The sequence below is a fragment of the Stylophora pistillata genome, chromosome 14, assembly GCF_964205215.1.
Source record: "Stylophora pistillata chromosome 14, jaStyPist1.2, whole genome shotgun sequence".
NCBI classification, from domain to species: Eukaryota; Metazoa; Cnidaria; class Anthozoa; order Scleractinia; family Pocilloporidae; genus Stylophora; species Stylophora pistillata.
In genome coordinates this window covers 16,252,439-16,275,779 of record NC_142532.1, presented here as the reverse complement: position 1 = coordinate 16,275,779, position 23,341 = coordinate 16,252,439, and the positions used below count along the sequence as shown (strand labels likewise).

The following is a 23,341-nucleotide window of genomic DNA, read 5'->3' as shown; positions in this document are numbered from 1 at the left end:
CTTCCTTGCATAAGCGATTTTTTTTTTTTACGCAACTCGCCGCAACATCTACGAGTTTTCTGCTATTTGGGGGTTACGCAGGAGGAGACAGCAGTTGGTTGCGTGACAAGACCAAATAAGAGCTGGGTTAAACACCAATCATGACAACACGATCTCCGTCTATAAAACGAGCGTCAAGCTCATCCACCATGGTACCGGAAGTAAGGTGACCGTAACGAGGTCAGGAGCCATATCTTTCCATTTCAAGGGTCACGAAAGAAAATTTATCTATCAACTTTTTATTGATGATATACAAGAAAAAAAATTATTCTGACTAGCTCAGAAAAATTTAGTTTTCAGTTAACGCAGGGAAGAATGGAGGCGATCGGTGCAAAAGGTAAGTTAATCGAACTGTACCATTGATAAGAAATCACATGATTTTTCTCGTGCCATTTGCCATAGGTAAACAGTCGTAAACTTTTTCAAACACTAAAACTTGTATTTACCCAGCGGGTTGGTGCAATTTTGTCCCTCCGCTTTAAAAAAATTACACGAAGTTGTTTATCTCGAACTGCACTGGAAATTATGTGATTACAGGAAAATGGCGGATCATCTGGTCACGTAATAGAGCTTGCTTTGTCCTTATTGTGTAATATGTAACAGCACAACCCTTCCATGAAAATCCACTTTCAGTTACGCAATCGGCGAACATAATCAAAGGAGAACTAACTCTTGGCATAGTCGTAACCATCGCCGTTGCCACAAACTTCCCATCGTCTCGCTGCCTGTCTTAAATATTCTGTTGTACAGTACCATCTCTGGAGATATAGCGTCACATGTAGTCTCCTTCGCAGCCGCTCGGGCCGGAGTCACCAACGCTCCCCGTCCCCACGCGTGAGGACGGGGAGCGTTGCGTGACTCCGGCCCGAGCGGCTGCGAAGGAGACTACCCTTCCCCCCCTTCCGCTTAAATTAGCGCTCCCCCGAAAAATTTGAAATAATCACCTTTAGTTTCAATTCGAATATTTACGATTTAAAAATATATATATATATAACTGCATATATTAAACCCCTGAAGAGTGAAGCGATTCACGAAACAGGCTTGTCGGGAAATGTAGTTACGTCCTTTTTTCCTCTCGTAATATTTATTCTGCTCTGCTTCAACGTATTGAGCACTGTTCCACGCGAAAATCGACTTACAGACTTCCTATATATATATATATATATATATATATATATATATACATACGTAGAAAGTTTAAAAATTGCGAGGATGAACAACTTCTGACGTCAAAAATATAAAAAATTTTAATAAAAAACGTTTCGTTCAAAGACCTTCTTCTGTTATTTATAACTTTTGAAAAAAAAAGAACATTAAATAGGATCGAAGTGCTAATGATTACGTAATTATAGATAACGACTAATGAACTGGTGCTAATAAAAAGATAACAAAAAACCTAGTTACAAGGAAAGCAATAGACAAAATACAAGAAACAAACCCTAAAAACTAAGACATAAGAATACTAAATATGTTAAAATGAGTGGCGTAACCAATTGCAGAGAAGCAATGCGGCAAGCATTAAAAAAGGGGAGGCCCACTTTTAACTACAACTGTAAACCGTAACAAAATCCCAAAACAAGGCCTTTGGAGCCCGAAAGGAAAAATTAGCAACAAAATCCCTGGAGGGGTCCTTAAATGATACTAATCATAATAAGATCCCTTGGCAGGGCCTCTGGGTTCAATCCACACCTAAAGGTTCGACAAAATCAGAGAAAAGGGCCTTTGAACGATCAATTAGTAGCGCCCAATATAAGATGAAAACTTAATTATAGCAAATTCTATTTTTAGAATGAAATTTCTTTCCTTTATTCAAACCATGGGGTGCCAAAGAGAACAATTGAGCACTCCAATAAGCCTCTTTTGTGATTAAAAGCCTATCGATCTCTACAGAGCCATTAGGGGCCTGTACCTGATCAATGCATTGGAACGAAAAATCGTCCAGGGTGTGTAGGGTTTTGTTTAAGTGTATCGCTACTTCACAAGTTGTTTTGTTTGTGAGCATAGCAGATTTGTGATTTCGAAATCTCACTTTAAAGTCGGTAGTTGTAGATCCCACGTATTGCAGGCGACATTTCTTGCAAGAAGCCAAGTAAATCACATTTTAAGAATCACAGGAAACTCTAGAGTGAATGGTGTAATATTTGCCCGTCTGAAAGCTGAGAAATGATTTTGATTCAACAAAGAAATTCTGACAGAGGTCGCATCTTTTCCTATCGCATTTAAAGCAGCCATTGTTATGAGGAATGGTTTGTCTCTCGCTGGCAGTTTTAAAACGAGATGGTGCTAACAATTCTTTGAAATTTTTCGATCGACGAAAAGATGGTATGATAGAACCTCGAGGAAAAAGTTCTTTCAATTTGGGGTTAGATTGCAGAATATGCTTTCTGATTATGTTGCCTACGTCGGGCAAGTTAGGATTAAATGTAATAACAAATGGAAATAGTTTCTTCGTTTCTTTTCCACGAGTGCATGAGTAAATTATTTCTAGGGATGGCGGAGGCTTTGGAGAATTGTTTAGAAACTAATTTAGAAGGGTAACCATGGTTAACAAGGTACTCATTGTACTCAGCTATTCTCTCGGCAAAAAAATACTTCTTCAGAGCAATTTCTTTTCAATCTTGTGGCTACTCCAAAAGGAATAGCCTTGAAAACGTGCTTAGGATGGCAGCTGGAAGGCGGAAGATATAAATGGCTATCTGTAGGTTTGGAATAGACGTCTGTCCTGATAAATCCATCGATAAGATGTAAAGTGAGATCAAGTACGTGGAGCTCACGCTCAGAAAAAACTAGCTCAAACTTAATAGTAGGATACAGAGAGTTGATGTAATCAGTAAATTGATGTAGGGCAGGAAGGCCCTGCTGCCAGAGATCAAATACATCGTCTTGATATCGCCACCATAAGGACGGCTTTATCGGACCAGAAAACTTAGCTTTGTGATCAATTTCGCCCACGGCTAGATAGGCATAGCTACAAGCATTCTTCGGACCCATAGCTGTGCCATGGATCTGAAGAAAGAAATTCTTTTTAAAAACAGAATGGTTGCTTTCAAAACAAATTTTTACGGCTTCTAAAATACAAGTCGTGGATGGAAATTTGTTTTCTCTAGTATTCAAAGCCTTCCTTACTGTAGTGAGGCCGAGTTTGCTAGGGAACATTGAAACCACGTCCCACGAGACCAGTAAGGTGCCAGTTGGAAATCACGGACCGCTTGTGTTAAGATGTTCTATTTTGTTAAGCAGGTCGGTAGTGTCTTGAATAAACGATGGCGGTAATTTTCGAGCAAGTGGTTGTAAATAAAATTCAGTAAAGGCCGATAAGTTTTCAATTGCCGTGCCACAACAAGATGTAATAAGTCTGAACGGGTTACCCGTTTTTGGTTACAGTGAATATATGAAGTTCATATATTTTGAACTGCGGTATTAAATACGTATGATGCACGATCCTTCGCAGTAGATAGCGCTATTTATGCAATAGCGAAAATCAGACCTGAAAAAAATCAGGCCTGTACGGGATTCGAACCACTGACCTCTGCGATACTAGTGCAGCGCTCTACCAATTGAGCTAACAAGCCATCTGAGAGCAGGCCGTTAAGTTGATTCGAATCAACCTAACGGCCTGCTCTCAGATGGCTTGTTAGCTCAATTGGTAGAGCGCTGCACTAGTATCGCAGAGGTCAGTGTTTCGAATCCCGTACAGGCCTGATTTTTTTCAGGTCTGATTTTCGCTATCGCATAAATAGCGCTATCTACTGCGAAGGATCGTGCATCATACTTACCCGTTTTTGTGCTCAGTATGATCATAGTTAGTAGTTCCCTCTACTAACTATGGTATGATTCAGACCCAGAAGAGAAGTATTGCTCATTGAGTTGCTTCTTCCTTTGCTGAGTTGGTTCGTCCTTAGCTAAGTGATAGCCTGAACAATTTTGTTTTCATTGTGTTCAGCGCAAAACACGGATTTTGCTTTACATAACAATTATGATGTCAAGTGTGCGGATTCCGTCGGCAATCAGATTGTGTGCTTGTACAAATTTTCCATACCAAAGCATATAACTGGCCAAATAAAAGAAGATTGTATAATTGTTTGTTAAAAATATACTATGCGATACGGTATAATTCAACAGACAGAAAAACACTATAATCCTATAAACACAACTACATTATTAAATGAGTTGTAATATTCTAATTTAGGAGCGACTCCAATGGACAATGTAGCAACTGACTACCGTATAGTTTCACGATTAAGACGCATTTGCACGCCTCCCAAACTTAGCAACTTAGTCAAGCCAAGTTCTCAGACTAAAAATTTCTTGAAAATACTCGGTTATAAGACGCGCCAAAAGGTTGAGAGTCAACAAAAGGTGTGATGGATCTAAGAAAGTTTCACGGTTGCCCTGGCGGGGAAAGCAAATGGCGAAAAACTCCCACCGAAAGTCACATTCAAAGGTGTTCGACAGCTGAATATCAACACGCCATCGAGATGCAAGTTTCAGTTCACAAAAAGGCTGGATGGACGAAGAAGGTAGGTTTTATCTCCACATTATTTATTCAGAGAAGGAAATATTAGAGCGAGCGACACAAACATGATTCTAAGAATTTGAAACGATGTTGGTATCCTGAAGAACTTTTTTAAGCCCTGTACAACTATACCTAAACTCACCGCTGCACAAACTCACAGTTTCCTCTAAAGTTCCTTGAAATTAACAATCTTCCACAGCAATTCTTTCTCTAAGTATAGTTATCCAAACAGTCGGTCACTCTCGACAAAGCAACCACTCCTTCTACACGACCGAATCTTTCTAAACATCTACAAAGCAAACAAAGCAACCACTCCTTCTACAAGACCGAATCTTTATAAACATCTACAAAGTATTCCGGAACATTCCAATGGCTTGTAACATAACTATTTTGGTACTATTAAATTATAACAACAAAACCTGACAAAAAAGTTCTAGAAAGTTCCATGGGAAGTTCATGCTGTGAAACGCCTGATAAAAATAGATCTATATCTTATTTGAAAGCATTATTAGAGCTGCCATTTGTTCGTGTTGGGAAAATGAATGGAAATATTATGTTACAATAATCCATTCAGTAAAAATCCATTATAAGCTACAGTTGATCGTTTCCTATTTCTTTAGCGGTCTTACTTTACAGGTAGAATTTCTGTTACCTTTTTCTGTGGTCGTGAATTTGACATAGAGATAGATGTTGCTACGTCAACTACAATTTAAAATATAGAGGTTTAGCCGAGCCTAAAAGCGTAGCTCCAGTAAATTTATTTTATTCATTCTCAGCACTGGCTGTCGAAGAGGTTAATTTGGGGACTTAGGGACCATCTGTGCGGGAGAGGGGAGGGGGGATTGAAGGGGTCTGGAACCGAGGTACAACTCTCACAACTTGCAAAGCCATCAACACACATGTAGCGGTATTTTCAAGCAGCTGAAGAATGATGTCAAGATGTCAGGATCACTTGAACTGATATTCTGTTGAGCGTGAATGATAATTTCGGTTCGGGAAAATGAGCCAAAATTGAAAGAACGACGGTAAACGACTTCTAGTTAAGATATCACCGGTCGATTGTAGGGTATTCGCGTGAGAACACTGCGTCAGTGAAACAAATTACGCCGAAGTCTATGGGCCTCTTTTCTTGATGTCGCTAGTATGACCACATGGGGCCCATACAATCTGTTTGTGTAGCCAACTGTTGTTTTATAGTGAATGTACCAGATTTACCGTTTGCCTCACCTTTTGTGATATATTGCTGACTATGTACATAAATCATTGATAAATAAACGTTGAATTACTTTACCTGTGGTGTATAGTCGTCCCTTTGCCTCAAAAATGTTTTTTTTTGAGCGATTTTGAATAAGTCTGAGTTCGTCGTTAATGTAATGCATAAAAGAAAAATTGCTACACGAAGGGATAACGCTCGAAACGTCAGCTTTTGTAATCGTTATGATGGCCAGTTTACCCTGATTTCAACTTTGTTGATATATCCAAATTATTTGATTTATTCAACTCGATTAGCTTTTTATAGTTATTCTGAGTAAATGTCACCTCTCCTGTATTACTAGATTGTGTTGTGAATTAAGTTTAAATCTTATTCTTGGTAATAAAGCTTGTTGTTGTTATTGTTGTTGTTGAAACACAACAGTAAACTGTATTGATCTGAAAAAAGTATTCATTTGATCATCTACTAAGACTTTCACCAATGCAATTCACCACGACAAAATGTTAACATGAAAGTTTATGAAAAGGCCTGGGTATTTGTCCGAAATTGGATAACTCGTGCAACAACTCAAGTTATATATTGCACGTGTATATGCTGTAACAAGCTGGCAAATCTTTATGAATATATTTCTACCCGGCCATTTTCTTTATGTGTCAAAATACGAAAAAGGTACTCTTCATCTCTGTGCCCCTAAACATTGAAGGGAAGGAGGCAGTAAAAACACGAGTTAAAAGAGGGGGTTGGCCATTAATTTTAGTTCTAATTGTACCAGGGAGAATCCTTGCTTTTCCAGATTCCCATAATTTAAAAATTACACAACTTGTGACCAATGCCTTGCAATATTTAGTCTGGGTATCAGCACTTGTAAGAACACCATGCACTATTTAGAGCTTGGGTCCGAGTATTTAATTCCATCCAAGTAGCATTACAAATTGCATTGCTGGCAACTACAATGTTACCATTTACAGTACTGAAAACTTTATGCATCATGATGTAATCACACAATTATAGACAAAGGAAGTCAGGTAACAGACTCCCCTGCGACAAATTTTAAGGGCTTAAAGTACAAGGAATAAATATGATAAAAATTTACAATTAATACAAAGTTGAAAGTCTAGATTCTGAAGGAAAAACACCACAATCATCAAAAAAGGGTCAATTTCTTACATAACTTACATACATTCATACTTACAAGAAATTATTAATTTTTGTCACTAGGTGCCACTGCACTTACAGTAGTTCTTCCAAACACACAAACCTTTTTATCAGTTATCTCATTGTTTAGGACTGTGTAGGTCAAGGAAGGTGCATTCCTGTATAGAGACTGGCATTTTAATGATCTCATTAAACTGTAATTCCCGGAACAAAAAAAAGTTTTAAGCTAAGGTATAATTTCTAAGTGCTCAAGTTTTATCAATTAGTCACCTTTGTTACTGTCAAGTTCACTACTCATGGGGTATCTTCAGCCGACCCATCCTGTTTCATTAGAAAACATCAAATGCTACTCATGTATTCAAATAAGGAGCTGAATCAAAAGTTTTTATAACCTGCTTCCTCTAATTCTATTCCAGAAACAGTAATTTATTTTGAAGAGGAAGGATTAAAGCTATTGAAACATTCTATTTTACTTAAAAAACATCTGTGAAGCTATAATTACAATAATTGCCTTTACATGTAAACAAACCATATTGAATGAATGAATGAATGAATGAATACCTTTATTTAAGTGTCAGACTAAAATAGCAGTACATAACCACTAAATGGGGACACTAATACAATATGAATAAATTTAATTTGATTATCTCACCAAGTTTGAATGTAGAATCCATAATCTAATTAACTTGCTGTTGTTTAGGAAAAACCTCAGTGTTTTTTTCCTGCCACTATCATTCTAATTATCACAAATCAGTCGCAAAACCAAATCTCTCCAAATTTTATTGCAGGGAAGAAGCTTCTATTTTATTGATCACATCCAACATGTCATCGGCTCCAAAGTCATATTTCATCAGAGGGGTTGGCATTAAATGGGGTAAAACACAGTTAATATCATCAAGTTGTTTGAGTATTTCATTTTTTGCCAATAGAGCATCTTCGTCGCTTACTTTAGCGAGAATGTGCTCTGTAACCCCTAGTCTCTGCTTTACATAGTCGAGTGAATCTAAGAAATACCTCATCTCTAAATAAAGTTTCTCCTTCTGGGTCTTTACTGATTCTTGCAGATCATCCTTCAAGCGTTGCTTTTCTTTTTTAAGGAACTGAATCGTTTCATCGCAGAAATCGTCAATTTTCTGCTTGATCTCTTCTGCGTTTTGATCTAGACTTTTCTTCTGCTCCTCGAAATCATCCATGGATGCTTCTAAAGTAAGGATCTTTTCGTTTGATTCCCGCATTGCATTTAAGATCTTTTCTTTCTCACCGGGAAATACATGTTTAGCAAAATCGTAGTTGTGGCCGCGGTGATCTATTAAAGTGCAGTCCCGACAAATCAACTGCTGACAAGTCAGGCAAAAGAGCTTAAGAATTTTGCCCTCATGATTACCACAAGAGGGCTTGGAATTTGCCGTGCTTCTGAAATCCAGCAGACGATTTATGAGGTAGTTGGACGGAAGGTTTGCTACATCGCCATTGGGTACCTGACGATAAAAGGAAGGTAGATTAAAGTTGGAAATGTTAGTTAATGGAAAGCAAAATAAAATAATGCTTTGTTGTGAAAAGACCAAGTAGAGAATGATGTTCGTCTTCTGCCCTCAGAAGGCCTGAGGTTTTTTTAGAACTTGTTGTGTGCAATAACTTAGTAAATATTCAATAGAAATTTGTGGAATGCCTTGTTAAGACCCATTGTGAGATATAAATGATCGTATACATCATAAAATCCTCTCTATTAAATAAGTTTTTAATTTATGGGGCTTAATGGAATACAAATTACTCCAGAAAGTAGCCAACTATTGATCTTTACAGTGAGCATTGACTTTCGCGTGCAAACAAAGGAGGGCTAACTTGGCTGTTATCCTGGAGGAAAAGGTGAAGTATCCCAGTAACAACCACGTATTCACGCGGGGCTCAATACACCTACCCCCTCCCCCCCCCCAATTTATTTGGATGGTAATTTTATAGTCCCAGGTGTGCAAGGACGTAACATAGATTTAGTATTTTTAAAGTTTTGCACAATCTTGTCGTGCAACATGGGCCCGACATCCTCCTCCTGTGGATAAATTGGCTTTTAGTTATGCGACACCATATTGTAAATTAGCCATTAGAGGTCCCTTCTCCTCAAGAGTTTATGATTTCATACGTACCTTACTTATTTTCCTGCATACGGGACATGCGATCTTGTAATGTCTACCGACTCGAGTTTGAGTCACCAGTCTCTCCAGGCAATGTTTGCAGAAGATGTGTTGACAGTCCAACACTTTTGGCTCCTCATACTTTATGAGGCAAATTTCACATTCAAGTAATTTTTCTAAATTGTCATTCATATCAGCTGTTGAAAGATACATATGACATATATTCAGAACACACTCATGAGGTGTTAATAAAGCCTTTTTGTTTGGATTATACGGTAACAACTCAAGAATCAAATGAGAAGTTTTTCAGTGGATAGAAGAATTATATGTACGTGTACACACGTGTATCATCAATCAAACGAGCGAGTGATACTCGGGAGGGGGGGGTACTTCCTTATAAGGGCTTAATGGGGACTGCGGCCAGCCAGGGTATGTTTTTCGAGATTTTTGTCTTAAACAGGGTATCGACTTTATCATTTTTTGTCTTAATCAGGGTATCGATTTATCAATTTTTGTCTTAAACAGGATATCTTTTCTTGGAAGATAAACAGCAAAATTTTTACAAGCTCTAGTTTTAATTAATATTGAATTCCGTTGATTTTGGCATTGATACCAGGCACATTAAATGTCTTAAACAGGGTATCAAAAATCGGAATTCTGTCTTAAACAGGGAAGGAAAATCAGCGATATTTGTCTTAAACAGGGTCAGGGTATGAGGGGCCGCGCTGCATCTCCCCACCCAAGAATATATCGAGTACAACCCCGGGGTAATACTCCGAGGCTACATCTACTTGATTTGCATCGTTCCTCATATCTATGTATTCTGACTTTTGCGGCTTGTATGTTAAACTGAACTGACTACCTGACCGTTGATTGTGATCGAAGTCACAGGATAACCCACTACATAGCTACCAATTCATTCTTTTCAATTATTCCCCTCCCAAAATAATTCATTTCTGAGAAGTTTGCCGCCGAAAGAGCCTGTAAGAAGGAGTTTCTGTACTTCTAATTAAACAATTATAATATTTTTTGTCAGCGTTATGCACAAGACTTACCCAGGACACTTTAACTCGGCTTTTTATACTACGAAGCGAAGAAAGCCTCGATAATCAATCCGTCTTGGAAGGGTCTGCAGCTATGTACTTCACAAATAACCAATTCAGTCACAAACCTTACGCAGGACGGGCGACTGCAACGAGAATCCATCGAAAACTGATCAACTAGTACTGACAGAAAAGTTCTACTTACGCCAAATTTTAGGGTGTTTATATAATCAATTCCCTTTTCATCAAAATCCTGAATTGCTGAAAGGGAAGTTCAATGTTTGTAGCTAACATCATCGCCTCCCTTGTTTATATCATCATCATTTAATTTCGCGTGTTCATATCATCAATTCCCTTTTCACTGCATCCCGAATTGCTGAAAAGGAATTTCAATGTTTGGAGCTAACGTCACGTCAGCATCGCCCTCAGGCGTTAACATGTTCTTCTATCGAAGTAGACCGGAGGATGATTTCATTCAAAAGTATAGTTTGTAGCTTTAAGGTGCTAACTTAAACTGTCATACCTTTTCATACCGAAACAAATTCACTCGCTCAGCCAATAAATCGTATAGAGGTATCAAACTCTATCAATTTAAATGAAATTCAGATTTAAACATACTTCAATTTGCCTTTGTTTGGGTTTGTTTACTTTCCTCTAATAACAATGGTTGTCTCTTGTTGCTTTACTAAGTTCGTGACTTCCTGTTCTGCTGAAAAGAAAGTTTTATGCTTCTCTAATAATTAACGTAGGCATATTTCGTTTCCTTGAGAATATTTTTGTCCTTTACCTAACCTTCTGCGACTGCCTTTATAGTAGGAAGAACTTGAACTGATAACTTTACAGCTTCAATTGATTACGAGTGTTACCTTAAGACGTGAGCTCAAGAAGAGAAGTAATTAAGTTTGCGTTTCTTACTCGAAGATCTATGGCATCTGAAATCTCAGTCTGGTTCATCGTTGTTTTTTAATCGCCTCGCATTTTTTTTAATTAAATCTCAGCTATAATTCCTCGAGCTAGGTTGGCGGTTGATGAAATTGTGTGACTTTCTCTCCTAAATGTAACGAATCAATTCAACTACGTCACGTCCTCTTAATAAACTCCCTTCGCTAAAGCTTGCTCCGAAGAATCAGCGAAATAGATCTGGTCATGTCAAATTATAGCACGCGTATCATCAAGTCTTCGCAGTCTTTCTCTTCGAAGTGCATTTTGATCCTGAGGGAGGCTGAAGGAAGTTTTTCGTCTTTCCTTCTCCCCCATTCCCTCTCTCGTTCAATGGGAGGAGAGAGGAGTGTGGAGAGGGAGAAAACGAGAGGCCACAGAATCGGGGTTTCGAAATTTTCATTGACGTCAAATGTTTGCACCAGAAATCCCTTACTTTCTTAAATCTTTCCACTTTATGTCGAGTTTGAAAGTTTTTTTTCAATATTTTTTGATAATTTCTAAGCGGGCATTTTTAATTCTGTGTTAACCCTTTGCATACTAAGTGGCACATATGTCCAGATAATACCGTTACTACTTTTGATACTTGTTTCTTGTCGAACTTAAGACACAATATTATGTAAGTGTGTAAATTGTGCCGGCTAGTTGATGTGACACCTATTGCAACCTAAAACGCCCACAATGATTCCTGATTTTCATTGCAGTGAACCGTTCGTATGGCAGCAAATCCCAAAGTTCAGTATTTTGCTCCAAGAGCAACACCAAAAACATGTCGATCTTTTAAGATAAAGACTTGCTAAAAAATATCAAAAGTTTGCGTTCAAATCACACCTCAGGGCCAGATCTTGGAGTTTGGCAAAAAAATTCCTTCTCACTTTATCTGCCAGCACTTGTTTCTCCATTTGATGAAAGCCAGTGTCGCGAACACTACCGTTGCCTTTTTCATGCCCGAAAAGAGTTCTGGGTAATTCCGCCATAACTCGAAAAGGCAACTCCTATCATTTCCATTTCAAAGAATTATTAGAATCGTGTCGGGCCATCCAGTCCTACCAGCAAAATATCGCATCGATTGAAATTTTTACCGGTCAAAACTTGGCCACATAGCCTTGGTAGTTCCTGGAAGCCATCCACAGATGGGCCCGAGAGACAACTTCACTTGTGAACTCGCAAAGCTGGCAGTACAGCATCGTTGGCGGTCCAGTCTACATGAAACCATCTCTCACCTCTGTTTTCATTCAGAGGCTTGCCTCTACCCACATTCCAGTTTAATAATGCCGTCGTGAGGGCTTCTGTAGAGGGAAAATGACTCGAAAAACACTTATAAACGGCCAGAAAAGCGAGAAACCGAATCGATTTGAACGCATCCGAACACGAACTGTTGATCTAGGTTATGTGACCCCAAGGTCTGAGCCCATGGTGTCTCAAAACCGCAAATATTGTAACGGATGATCCATATAAGGACCAACAAAGTGAGGTTAAGTTTGTATCGCCAAATTACAACTGAAAAAATATGGTCTTTTTCGTATTCAAAGGGTTAAGACGGAATTAAAACTACACTTTTTCTCACACTTCCGGGAGAGATATCCCCTCATTCTTGTTTAGAACGTGAAAGGGGTCGTCATTTACTGGTTTTTTCTTTCTGCTTGCCATTTTAAAACTAATTTAACAATTGCTAACAGCTACTTCCCACTAACCTAAAGCTACTTACTACTTCCCAAACTTTGATAAAAATATTTTCACCGACAAAGATTTATTGTTGTTATAAAATCAAACTTCATAGAGATCGGGGTATTTCAGACATACCTTGGTAAATTATATAGTCGACATAGGCGCAGGAAAAAATCAGATTAACAAAACAAGAAAATAAAACAGCAAAACATACATAGAAGCAGTGCAGAGCTATAGCATGGGACAAAAAGGTTCTAGCGACACTTAAATTCGCGACCAAAGAGAAATTGCACTAATACAATTCAAGTGTCGCCAAAGAAGTTCCGACGACGAAGCAGGACCTGAAAACTAAATTACTCACTTATTGCTATAGAAAGCGAAAAAGAATACAACAATAACTCAGAAACAAATATTTTAACTTGCAGAGATCCAACTATTTTTGTGGCCTTTATTTCACAAGTCAAGAAATATGCGGTTTACAAATACCCATGACGACATTTGAAGGTGTCGTGAAAGCCTGTTCATGATATATGGTGCCGACTACAAAAATGAAGATCGATTTGTTTTGGTTTATTTCGAAAATCAGGCTTGAACAGCAGACTTGAAACGAAAACCAGAGACATCTCTTAAAGCTGGATATCCTCTGTTGATATTTGTTTTCTAACCGATTAAGACAATTTTTATAACCCAGGACGAGATTTTTTCTCCCTTAAATCAGGATGAAAGCACAGATTAACATAAATATTTGCACTTTAAAAACTCAGCACGTAGATTATGATTGGAGAAAATAGTCTAAATTCTTCCTCAGCCACGTGAGATTAATGATCACATTGATCAACAGCTACTCAAATCGGTGAAAACCAATCATTATAGCAACCTCGCTGCCAGGATTTCCTATCTTCCCGCCCCCTGGAGCGATAGAGGAGGCAGAGAGAGAGAGACCCTGGGAACGAGGTTGCTAATATAGGTGTTAGGCTGATATAAAATATCAGATTTATCTCTATTATTTCTGTAGTGCTTGTTCCTATTGGGTAACTGCTTTAACTAATACATAATCTTTATTCTATTGGTTAGCACACCTTTGACTGCAGTCATGTGATTATCCATATATCTGTCTATCATTGTATATTAATTTAAATAGCATTCTAATAAAGCAGTTTTGTAGCACTTGGTCTGTGCACGTGTTACTCTTTAGTGGTAGTACATCGAACCCCTAATACACAACAATTTCTCAGTTATATTTACTCCTAATATTGAAGAGAGAAACCTAAATGATGGTAGAATTTGTGCAGGTAGCCAAAAGTAATATCCTCCAAAGTCTTCAGGTCTGTCAAATGAAACCATATTAAGAATAAAAAGTGCTTGAGAGTTAGGATAGTCAGGGTACTTATTTTTAACCAATGTGGTGTTTCCAGTGTATTCGCATTCCAGATAACAGTAGGGGAAGGAATGACTTCTGAAGATTGTACAGCCCCAGAAGTGTTCAGGCTCGAAGCGACTTGCATCCTGAATAGTTCTACATAATGGAAGGTCCTTATATTAATAAACAACACAACGCTTGATTAAAGACAAAATTTGATTAAAGACAAAATTTGGGCATTGGGACAATATGGTTAAGCTGGTTGCACAACCCAAAATCTCAAAGTTCCTTTTTCTCCTTAGCGGTTTTTTGGCGCGCTTGAGAGTCAAGACAGTTGCTTCTCACAAGTTTAGATGCACCATTTTCAGGAAGATGTTAGCCTAGATAAAGTAAACACAAAGAAGACCGGATTGAATGAAAACCTTGAAATGGTGAAATGATGGGAAGAATAAATAAATGGACCAAAATATTCTTGAAATAACCAGCCAGAGCCATCCCCCCCCAAAGGAAAAGAGAAACAAAAAAGAACATATATAAAAATAAATATAAAAAACTGTACATATTAGTGAATAACTTAACGATACGAGAGAAAAAACGAATAATGAGTGGATGCATGGATGGACATCTAGTTTCTTACTTTGTCTAAGACTTGCTTTCCTTTCCCTTGTCCAGTACTAGTCACTACGTTTCCGGATCTGTGTCAGTGTCCTTGAATATGAGGGCGACATAATACGTATTCCGTTTCGACTCATCAACAACTTATATGTGGATAATGCCTAAAATGAGAGCAATTTCTAGTTCATCAAACCACTCAAATGAAAAGGCTGCTCAAGCGACGACACGTAATTAACACAATCCTTTAGATTTCATTTTAAATATGAAGTGAAGTGAAAATGAAAAGAAATTCCATTCATTCTCCCAGTAATACCCCCTAGTAGGCTGCGAGTAGCCGTACCCTTCTCCCCTAAGGAGAAACGGAAGGGAGGGACGTCTACATTTGAAAACCCGACACGAATCATTTTATGACGTCACTCCAATCTATGCAGAATTACGTAGCTCGATAATACTTTTGTGAAAAAGCACGTACTACCATGAAAAGTAATCGAGGTACAGTAACAACATTGAAGTGAATTTATTCAGTCACCCATCATTTCGGGCACATTTACAATTTAGTGTCAGCGTTCAAATATATGCTAGAAAAAAAGGTTATGAGCGATTTTTGGTAAAGAGCAAGAAGAGGATTATGGTCGATTAGCATCGCGCTAAAGAAACTAGATTTTAACGTCAACGCAGTCTCTAGTCACATTTGTAGACAGTGCCACAGTCATCCATAAATGTTGTATCATTTGCCTCAGAATCTCAAGGCTTTTCTAATTTTTTTCTATGAGAAAGTTACACTGCAAGTGTAAAGAAAGAGCGACTCGTGTTTCAGTTAAAAGGATCGCTGCAAGAGACAGCTAGCTTTATTAGCTTCGCAGCATAATGTAAAACTAGCGATTGATACGCAAGTCTTTTTTTTGTTTTTTTTTCTTTCTCGGTAGCATATATGATTTATCTAATATATTTAGGGAGAAAAAAATAAAAAACATGCAAAGAAACAAACAGAAACAACAGCAGCAAGCCGAGAACCAAATAAAGCTGACAAAAAGAAGTTTATATAGGGAAAAAAGGAAATTTCAGTCTTTTGAAATGGCAAGTGTTATTTTCAAGTCGATCTCTGATCATTGCATTATGCACACAAAAAGGTAATCATAAAAGATCAGCACTTTCCGTTTTGTAGTAAATGAAGAATTCAAACTAAATTCACTGTCTACACTAGGTACAAATATCTACAATGTCTACAGTAGGCCAGGTATCTATACTGTCTAGAGAAGGTACCACTATCTACACTGTCTAGAGTAGCTATAACTGTCTACACTGTCTGCAGTAGGTACAGCTATCTACACTGTCATCATTAGGTAAAACTATCCACGCTGTCTACGAAAGGTACAATTATCTATACTGTCTACAGCAGGTACAACTATCTACACTGTCTACAGCAGGTACAACTATCTACACTGCCTAAAGTAGCTGCAACTATCTATACTGTCTACAGCAGTTACAGTGTACACTCTCTACTGTAAATAAAACTATCCACACTGTCTACATTAGGTACAACTATCCACACTGTCTACATTAGGTACAACTATCCACACTGTCTACAGCAGGTACAACTATCCACATTGTCAACAGCAGGTACAACTATCTACACTGTCAACAGCAGGTACAACTATCTACACTGTCAACAGCAGGTACAACTATCTACACTGTCAACAGCAGGTACAACTATCTACACTGTCTACAGCAGGTACAACTATCCACACTGTCTACAGCAGGTACAACTATCCACACTGTCAACAGCAGGTACAACTATCTACACTGTCAACAGCAGGTACAACTATCTACACTGTCAACAGCAGGTACAACTATCTACACTGTCAACAGCAGGTACAACTATCTACACTGTCTACAGCAGGTAAACTATCTACACTGTCAACAGCAGGTACAACTATCTACACTGTCAACAGCAGGTACAACTATCTACACTGTCTACAGCAGGTACAACTATCTACACTGTCAACCGCAGGTACAACTACCTACACTGTCAACAACAGGTACAACTATCTGCACTGTCAACAGTAGGGACAACTATCTACACTGTCAACAGCAGGTACAACTATCTACACTGTCAACAGCAGGTACAACTATCTACACTGTCTACAGCAGGTACAACTATCTACACTGTCTACAGCAGGTACAACTATCTACACTGTCAACCGCAGGTACAACTACCTACACTGTCAACAACAGGTACAACTATCTGCACTGTCAACAGCAGGTACAACTATCTACACTGTCAACAGCAGGTACAACTATCTACACTGTCAACAGCAGGTACAACTATCTACACTGTCTACAGCAGGTACAACTATCTACACTGTCTACAGCAGGTACAACTATCTACACTGTCTACAGTAGGTACAACTATCTACACTGTCTACAGCAGGTACAACTATCTACACTGTCAACAGCAGGTACAACTATCTACACTGTCTACAGTAGGTACAACTATCTACACTGTCTACAGCAGGTACAACTATCTACACTGTCTACAGTAGGTACAACTATCTACACTGTCAACAGCAGGTACAACTATCTACACTGTCTACAGCAGGTACAACTATCTACACTGTCTACAGCAGGTACAGCTATCTACACTGTCAACAGCAGGTACAACTATCCACACTGTCAACAGCAGGTACAACTCTCTACACTGTCTACAGCAGGTACAACTATCTACACTGTCTACAGCAGGTACAACTATCTACACTGTCTACAGCAGGTACAGCTATCTACACTGTCAACAGCAGGTACAACTATCTACACTGTCTACAGCAGGTACAACTATCTACACTGTCTACAGCAGGTACAGCTATCTACACTGTCAACAGCAGGTACAACTATCCACACTGTCAACAGCAGGTACAACTCTCTACACTGTCTACAGCAGGTACAACTATCTACACTGTCAACAGCAGGTACAACTATCTACACTGTCAACAGCAGGTACAACTATCTACACTGTCTACAGCAGGTACAACTATCTACATTGTCTACAGCAGGTACAACTATCTACACTGTCTACAGCAAGTACAACTATCTACACTGTCTACAGCAGGTATAACTATCTACACTGTCTACAGTAGGTACAATTACCTACTCTGTCTACAGAAGGTACAACTATCCACACTGTCAACAGCAGGTACAACTATCTACACTGTCTACAGCAGGTACAACTATCTACACTGTCTTCAGCAGGTACAACTATCTACACTGTCTACAGCAGGTACAACTATCTACACTGTCAACAGCAGGTACAACTATCTACACTGTCTACAGCAGGTACAACTATCTACACTATCTACAGCAGGTATAACTATCCACATTGTCTACAGCAGGTACAACTATCTACACTGTATACAGTAGGTACAATTACCTACTCTGTCTACAGAAGGTACAGCTATCTACACTTTCTACAGCAGGTACAAGTATCTACACTGTCTACAGCAGGTACAACTATCTACACTGTCTACAGTAGGTACAATTACCTACTCTGTCTACAGCAGGTACAACTATTTACACTGTCTACAGCAGGTAGAACTATTTACACTGTCTACGGCAGGTACAACTATTTACACTGTCTACAGCAGGTACAACTATCTACACTGTCTACAGTAGGTACAACTACCTACTCTGTCTACAGAAGGTACAGGTATCTACACTGTCTACAATAGGCATAGCTATCTGCGCTGTCTACAGCAGATACAAATACCTACTCTGCCTACAGCAGGTACAAGTATTTACAGTCTACAGCAGTTACAACTATCTACACTGTCTACAGCAGCTACACTGAACAATACGTATGATGTGCGATCCTCGCAGTAGATAGCGCCATTTATGCAATAGCGAAAATCAGACCTGAAAAAAATCAGGCCTGTACGGGACTCGAACCACTGACCTCTGCGATACTAGTGCAGCGCTCTACCAATTGAGCTAACAAGCCAACTGGGAGCAGGCCGTTAAGCTGATTCGTAATAAACCCGTGAAAGTGATAAATGAGATGCAATATCTGTGAAATTAATGACCAAAGACCATCTATTACCTGATCATTTAATTTATCACTTTCACGGGTTTATTACGAATCAACTTAACGGCCTGCTCCCAGTTGGCTTGTTAGTTCAATTGGTAGAGCGCTGCACTAGTATCGCAGAGGTAAGTGGTTCGAGTCCCGTACAGGCCTGATTTTTTTCAGGTCTGATTTTCGCTATTGCATAAATGGCGCTATCTACTGCGAGGATCGCACATCATACGTATCTAATACCGCAGTTCAAAATATATGAACTTCACATATTCATTGCATCACACTGAACAATATACACTGTCTACAGTAAGTAAAACTTTTCACACTGTCTACAGCAGGTAAAACTATTTACACTGTCTACAATGTTCTTTTTAAGAAAGCATTTCTCTTTTTTATTGAACTTTGCTCTGTTATTTACTTCGCGTGCTTGTTTCTTTCTACTTATTCAGTCTCGCAGGAAGCAGTAAAGAGGATATGAAGGGGACTTAATTCATGTAAGTTATATAAAAGGGTTAATGTAAGCAACCTAATGGGTTATTATTTTCCGTTTGGATTAAAATATTATTAGCATAATGTATAGGCTCCTGAATAGAACAAGTTAAAACAGTAATCCAGAAATTAAATGATCAGGTAATATATGGTCTTTGGTCATTACTTTCACAGATATTGCATTGCGTACTATTTCATATGCTGAAATGAAAGGCGCTAAAACTTTTGATTGAGGGATTGAATGGTTGATCGTTTGATGTTGTGTACCTACACTCTACTGAAACAGAATTACTTTGCTAATCGCAACTTCTGAAATCGGGAGGACACGAAACCCATTTCCTAGCAATTTCCCAGCAATTTCCCATGGTTTGCCTAAATCTTATGATTCCAGTAAAGGGTACAGGTATATATTTAAATTGGCCTAAATACAAAAGAGTTTCTGCATTGGTTACTGGGATCGGTGATTTCCTTTTTCTTTCTTTCTTTTGTGCAACTAGATGGTACTCCATACATTAAAAGACTTCAGAAGTGATACTTGATTTAAAGAACATTTTAAACTCAACCCCAGGTAGATGAAAAGGCGATTTTTGATCAATATGATTAAAAACTGGACTCCTCTTCTTCTGACCCAGTTAGTTTATTTAATATGTAGACTTATCTTCGCCTGAACTACGATAAGTTATCAGTCTCCGCTGTTATATCTAGGACCAAACATTTTGTCCAAAATGTCGGTAAAGAGCCAGGGGTGGGGGCAGAGGGTAGAGCCTACGTCACGGAGGAGATAGGAGAGAGTAGTAAAATTTCTAAAAAAACACGAACATGCTATGTCACGTTACATTCTGTAGTGTTTCAAGTGCGCCAAGAATTTATCTCACTTATATTGTGAATGCTATACGTACCACCATCATTCTGGGACTCGTCAATATTTCCATTGCAAGTCACAATACTCTCTTTTCTCGGCTTCATCTTGAAACAACTTTGATCTTGCCAAGTGGGATCCACAACAGGTATGTGGAGTTTTTCACAACCTTATGAGGCCTTGTAATATTGAAGAGGCCTTCCAAAGACGAATGTGACGGACTTGAATTGAGGTCTCTCTTTCTGCCTCACCAGACGTCTTATTGCAAAAGGGATTATAAAGATGGTGATAATAATATCAACAACGGTAGTCATAATAAAAAAATCAATATTATTGAAATGATAAGGATGACAACGATAATAATGATAACAATTAGGATGATATTGATAGTAATTATGGTGATGGAGATACTGCTGCTAATGACGCGGATGAGAAGAAAAGCTTTAAGAGCATAAAGATAATTATATGCATAAAACCTTTCCGGGATAACTTCCATCAGATTTTGTAGATATAAATTGTTGAAACCACATACGTGGCGTCTCCATAATCCACTTCAGGCCCCCTATTTTGTGACACAAAAATCAAATCCTGTAAGATTTCAACTGCACCTCCATTCTCAGGACGAACAATCCTTGTGCGGAGAACTCTAGATTTAGAGCACAAGGCGAAAACAAAACTAAACAAAACAAGACAAAAAAAGAAATAAAAGAACATGATAGCTTCTCTTCTAGCCTAATTAACGACAGCCGGAAAATTATGTATCACGAGCAAAAATAAGCAAGATTTTATTTTGCACGATGGGGCCAAATATCGCAAGTTTAACTTTGAAGTGTGAAAAGCATAATAGTTGCCAGGCTGACTGAAAACGAGGCACCCGGCCCATAGAGGTAAAATTAAAGAAGAAATGTATCAATGAACTACAGAGAGAGATGAATCGCAAAGCAAAACTTTTACATTCCTAACAAGTTGTTTAGAATGTGAAAATTTTGAACCAATTGCCATTTGCTTGTTGCTACAGAGCTTTCTGTAGTTATTTGTGGCGTCGAACCGAATTTATTGTTCATGATCTCTTGTGAAATTCTGCGTGTGTAACTTTTGCCTCCCCCTTTTTTCGATCCCAATAGGAGACACCATGTGTCATCTAGGTGGAAAGATCAAAATAGTGGCTATTATTGCGAATCACTGGGTCTCTCTTCACGTCTCTCCTACTCGTGACCTTTACTTCGTGTGCCACCTTCTTTGGAACGATGGAAGTGAAGGAAACTTTGTACCAGCTATCAGTTTAATCGCATATCTGCTACTTGCTACATGAGGATACAAACCATGGTTCGTGGTGTCAGTTTCGATGAAACTGATGTACTGCACACTGTGTATGACTAGTTTTTTTCAGCCTGGAGCACACCGTCTTCAGGCGTACAGTCATGACTGCAATGAGATATTAAGGAAGCTTGAAGTTTACAATTAATCAATATTAAAGTGCAGGCATGCAATCTATTGACATTTACACCCTTACATTGGTATATAATTATTTTCTCCAGTTCTCTTCACATTTTTTATAGGGAGAAGTTGGATGCTAGTTGTGATATTTGGATATACGGCAACAAAAACCTTTGATATTCTTTGATTTCAATACTTTAACCCACACACTATTCACATGGCAGCCAACGAGTACCACAAGAACAACTTCAGTTTGGTAGGCATCACGAGATGCCTACAAACACAACCTTTTCACACTTCTGGTACAATACACTACACTAGTCACTCTTAGAAATGAAAGGGTTATAATTATATGTGTTTGCTTTCCTTTTTGTTAAAAATAAAAACTTCTGTTGGTGCGCAGTTTCAGAGACTCTTACAGCAGTTTCAGACTCTGTAGTGCAGACATATTAATAAACCTTGAGCTTCCTCCTAACCCATCCAAAGCATGATAGAAGTAGAACCTACATATTTGAAAATGATTCTTGAAAGAGACCTCTTCCATGGTAAGATATTCTAATTTTGAATGCGCTACATTTCCTTATCAGAATCAGTTGTTAAACTAAGCAGGTGGCAAAGTAGATGTGAAAAAAATTTAGAATACGTGAAAAATTAAAAAATGAAAAGTCGTGCGCGCGCATTGGCATCCATAAGATACTGGGGAGAGCGCTGATATGTTGCAAGGGAGGACGACGAACGATCGCTAATCCAAAAGTACTTTCATCTTGGGTATGAAAATGAGGTTATTTTGCAATTCTTGGTCGACTACCACGGTATTAAAATAAGTTTAAGTACTCTTAAACGCAGGCTGCGAGATTATGGGTTGAAAAGAAGAGGAACGAGGTCCATGTTGACCAGTTGAGTGATATAATCAGGAATGAAATCAGTGGTTCTGGTGAATCACTAGGATACAGAGCAGTGTGGCATTCTTTGAGGCTAGTACATCAAATTCATCAAATTCATTCACGGGGAGCAGGGATGGCGCAGTGGTGAGAGCACTCGCCTCCCACCACTGTGGCCCGGGTTCGATTCCAGGACCTGGCGTCTCATGTGGGTTGAGTTTGTTGTTGGTTCTCGTCCTTTCTCCGAGGGTTTTTCTCCGGGTCCTCCGGTTTTCCTCCCTCCGAAAAAACCAACATTCCAAATTCCAATTCGATCTGGAACAGTGGACAAGAATAGCCACCCAGTGGATGTCCATTGCTAAATCATTTATTTATTTATTTATTTATTAATTCATGTCCCTCGCCACTTAGTTGCATTTATTTTACGGGAAGTCGACGCAGTGGGAGTGCAGGAGAGAAGAAGGCGCTGACTTTCTCGGAGGAAATATCTCAGTTACAGTCCAAACTTCAGCTGGCACGCGGATGGTAATTTATCACACATTTTTTGCCACAAAATGAGTGGAACATCATTAAAAAAGCTCAACTAGAATCTCTTCCTTTCACGCTCCAAACATAGATGAAGGCTGAAGGCGAGGTCGTGCGCCTCGAACCAGGTCTTATCGGATGCGCGCGCACGACTTTTCATTTTTAATTTGCAGCAGCAACATTTTTAATTTGTATGTGTGACTCTTCTGTGCCATTTTAGATTTGAATGTACTATATTTAATTTGTAGGTAATATTTTTAGTTTGTATGTAAAATTTTTAATTTACATGTACCCTTTTTAATTTGCAGAGTTATTTTTAATTTGTAGGTAATATTTTTAGTTTGCGGCAACATTTTTAATTTGTATGTGTGACCGTACTTCTTCGACTGCCTGTATAGTAGGAAAGA

At 38.6% G+C, this 23,341-nt stretch overlaps 1 protein-coding gene, 1 long non-coding RNA gene and 1 pseudogene across 2 annotated transcripts; all 3 read right to left on the bottom strand.

Annotated features, from left to right (window-relative positions):
• Positions 1-1,695: 1,695 nt before the first annotated feature.
• On the bottom strand, positions 1,696-3,311 carry LOC148716822 (uncharacterized; annotated as a pseudogene).
• A 3,348-nt stretch (positions 3,312-6,659) lies between these two features.
• Positions 6,660-10,491, bottom strand: LOC111332125 (tripartite motif-containing protein 2). Its single transcript, XM_022937409.2, has 3 exons — positions 10,108-10,491; positions 9,065-9,249; positions 6,660-8,401 (listed from the first exon to the last, which is right to left on the bottom strand). The coding sequence occupies exons 2-3, from the start codon at positions 9,242-9,244 to the stop codon at positions 7,703-7,705; spliced, it is 879 nt and encodes a 292-aa protein (XP_022793144.1). The 5' UTR covers positions 9,245-9,249; positions 10,108-10,491; the 3' UTR covers positions 6,660-7,702.
• A 2,642-nt stretch (positions 10,492-13,133) lies between these two features.
• LOC111332100 (uncharacterized) lies at positions 13,134-22,381 on the bottom strand. The gene is made up of 3 exons (XR_002694983.2): positions 20,132-22,381; positions 14,700-14,838; positions 13,134-14,218 (listed from the first exon to the last, which is right to left on the bottom strand). It is a non-coding gene; the product is annotated as an uncharacterized LOC111332100 (long non-coding RNA).
• Between the last annotated feature and the right edge of the window lie 960 nt (positions 22,382-23,341).

Bases quoted from the DNA above. Each gene is read 5' to 3' on its own strand.
- LOC111332125 (XM_022937409.2), bottom strand. From the start codon at position 9,244: ATGAATGACAATTTAGAAAAATTACTTGAATGTGAAATTTGCCTCATA. The intron at 8,402-9,064 runs GTACGTATGAAA...TTTTATCGTCAG, and splicing joins TATGCAGGAAAATAAGTAAG to GTACCCAATGGCGATGTAGC.